Raw genomic sequence first — 2,159 nt, forward strand, 5'->3', positions numbered from 1 at the left:
CTATAGGTTTACATAAAAATGTGTCCTTTGATATAAAAAAAATCTATTTTTGTATGACACAACTAGGAAACCAAATAAGATTTTGTATAAACATCTGAATACTATAATGTTTTTTGTATATTTTAGGGAATGGAGGAGCTGGTTGACGCTGGTTTGGTCAAAGCTATCGGCATCTCTAACTTCAACAAGAACCAGATTGAAACCCTTCTCAACAAGCCAGGCCTGAAATACAAGCCTGCTAATAACCAGGTGCACTTCAGTTCTCTTTGCCTTTTTTTATAAAACAGTTATATGTTTAAAACAAAGGGACACTGCAGAGCAGGAAAACAAATAGAAGCAGGTACAAGTAATGGTATTATCTGTGTCTGTGCTGAGATAGAAATGAGCCGAGTCAGTTCCTCCTCCGGCTAAAGCCATTATCTGAGCTGACCTTATACTTGGTGCTTCTTCTGAACCATTGCTCACAATCAGTGTCTGGGTTTGTCTGGTTGTCTTCTATGAAATCAAAGCACAGTTTTCCCCTCTGCTTTTTGTTATTACACACAGAACAAAGAGCAAATATGTTCTATTTTTGGCATTCTAAGTAAACAATCATGAACTGCGACTCCAGGGTTTCCCCTACATGTAAATGATTGTGGCGCACCGCCACGGCTAAATAAAAGCCGCCACACCTTTGGAATTTTTTTTTTTTTTTTATCAACGTAAAACGGGTTGATGCAATCGTTTAGTTTGTTCGAGACAACCTATTTTTGTTTCGGACAAACAGATCCCGCCTCCCAGTTGTCCGGTGGACAACCAAGAAAAAAAAAAAAAAACCTGGATTAAAGTTTTCCTCCGCATGTGTTTGTCATTGTAAAAATGAACGGGAGAGAAAGAAACTTGTTAAAGCTGTCTAGGGATTACACTGACGGTTCTTTCACCCAATAAAGAGAACCAAAGTCAAAGTTTTATCCAATCAGAACAGAGCAGGGCGGGTCGTACCGTCTGACTGACAGCGCTGCCTTTTTCCTCTCTCTGTGATGGAGGGTCAGTCCACATGTCAACCCCTTCAGATGGTTACTTGTACAATGAGCATCAAAAATCTGTCATTTGCACACACAAAAAAGTCAGTATTAATCACACACGGGTGGAGTGGAGGTGCAAGCGGACCGCAGCTATGCGGGGTGGGGTCTTTTAAAGACGTGTCTACGTTTGACTTTTATTTTTTCTAAAATCACAGAGTTCTGAGTCAGCTTCAGGTGCTTGCAGTTAATATCTTCTAAATTTAACCAAGTGTTTCAATGCCTTTAAATTACACAATAACTTTCCTGGAGAAACTTATCAGTTTGGTTAAAAAAACTGTAAAAATATTTTTTTCTGTGCAAAGAACTTCCTCTGCTATATATATTTTTTTCAAATAAACATATCAAAGCTCCTCAGATGAAAACACTAAAATGATAGAAAAGATGTTTAAAAACCTCTTTCCTCCGAAAGTCTTCAGTCTTAAGAACACTAAACTGTAACTTTTAATAAGGTCATGTACACAGTTTACTCCTCTTTAAATAAAAAAATGTTTGACCTGTAAGCAGAAAGTGTATTTGTATGTACTAAACTTTGTATACATAGCAATATACTTATTAAATTACATTTTAACTCCGCCCCCGCTGCTCATGAGAGGTTACCACACCACCACGGTTAAAAAGCATCCTAGGGGAAACCCTGATTTTTGTTTTATGCTACCTCCTGCTCTCATTAAAAGTGTTTATTTTCTGTCTCTTTAGATTGAGTGCCACCCATATCAGACTCAGGAGAAGCTAATCAACTACTGCCACTCTCAAGGCATCACTGTGACCGCTTACAGCCCTCTGGGCTCCCCAGACAGACCCTGGTAGGTGACTGTTCCTCTCTGTGGTATATTTAGTCCTTTTCAGCATCAGCGTTAACTTCATAAATGATCAAGTAATAAGACAAAGTCCAGTCCTGCTCTGTAACTTAAATAAAGAGAGGTGGATAATTAATTGTAATCGCAGGGCTAAACCAGAAGACCCGTCACTTTTAGAGGAGCTGACCATTAAAGCCATCGCTGAGAAGCACAAGAAGACCTCTGCTCAGGTAGAAGGCTTCAGTGAGGACGTTTGTCCCATCTATGTGACATCAGGTCTCTAATCATGCTCCTGTAC

The 2,159-nt window shown here is 39.2% G+C and overlaps 1 protein-coding gene across 1 annotated transcript in view; it reads left to right on the forward strand.

Annotated features, from left to right (window-relative positions):
• akr1b1.2 (aldo-keto reductase family 1, member B1 (aldose reductase), tandem duplicate 2) overlaps window positions 1–2,159 on the forward strand; it is an 8,382-nt gene that overhangs the window by 2,738 nt on the left and 3,485 nt on the right. Inside the window, exons 5-7 of the mRNA XM_014016954.1 lie at window positions 127–249; window positions 1,761–1,867; window positions 2,010–2,091. Coding sequence (XP_013872408.1) covers window positions 127–249; window positions 1,761–1,867; window positions 2,010–2,091 — 312 coding nt within the window. The remainder of the gene's footprint in view (window positions 1–126; window positions 250–1,760; window positions 1,868–2,009; window positions 2,092–2,159) is intronic.

This window comes from Austrofundulus limnaeus, unplaced genomic scaffold (genome assembly GCF_001266775.1).
Source record: "Austrofundulus limnaeus strain Quisiro unplaced genomic scaffold, Austrofundulus_limnaeus-1.0 Scaffold158, whole genome shotgun sequence".
Classification (NCBI taxonomy): Eukaryota; Metazoa; Chordata; class Actinopteri; order Cyprinodontiformes; family Rivulidae; genus Austrofundulus; species Austrofundulus limnaeus.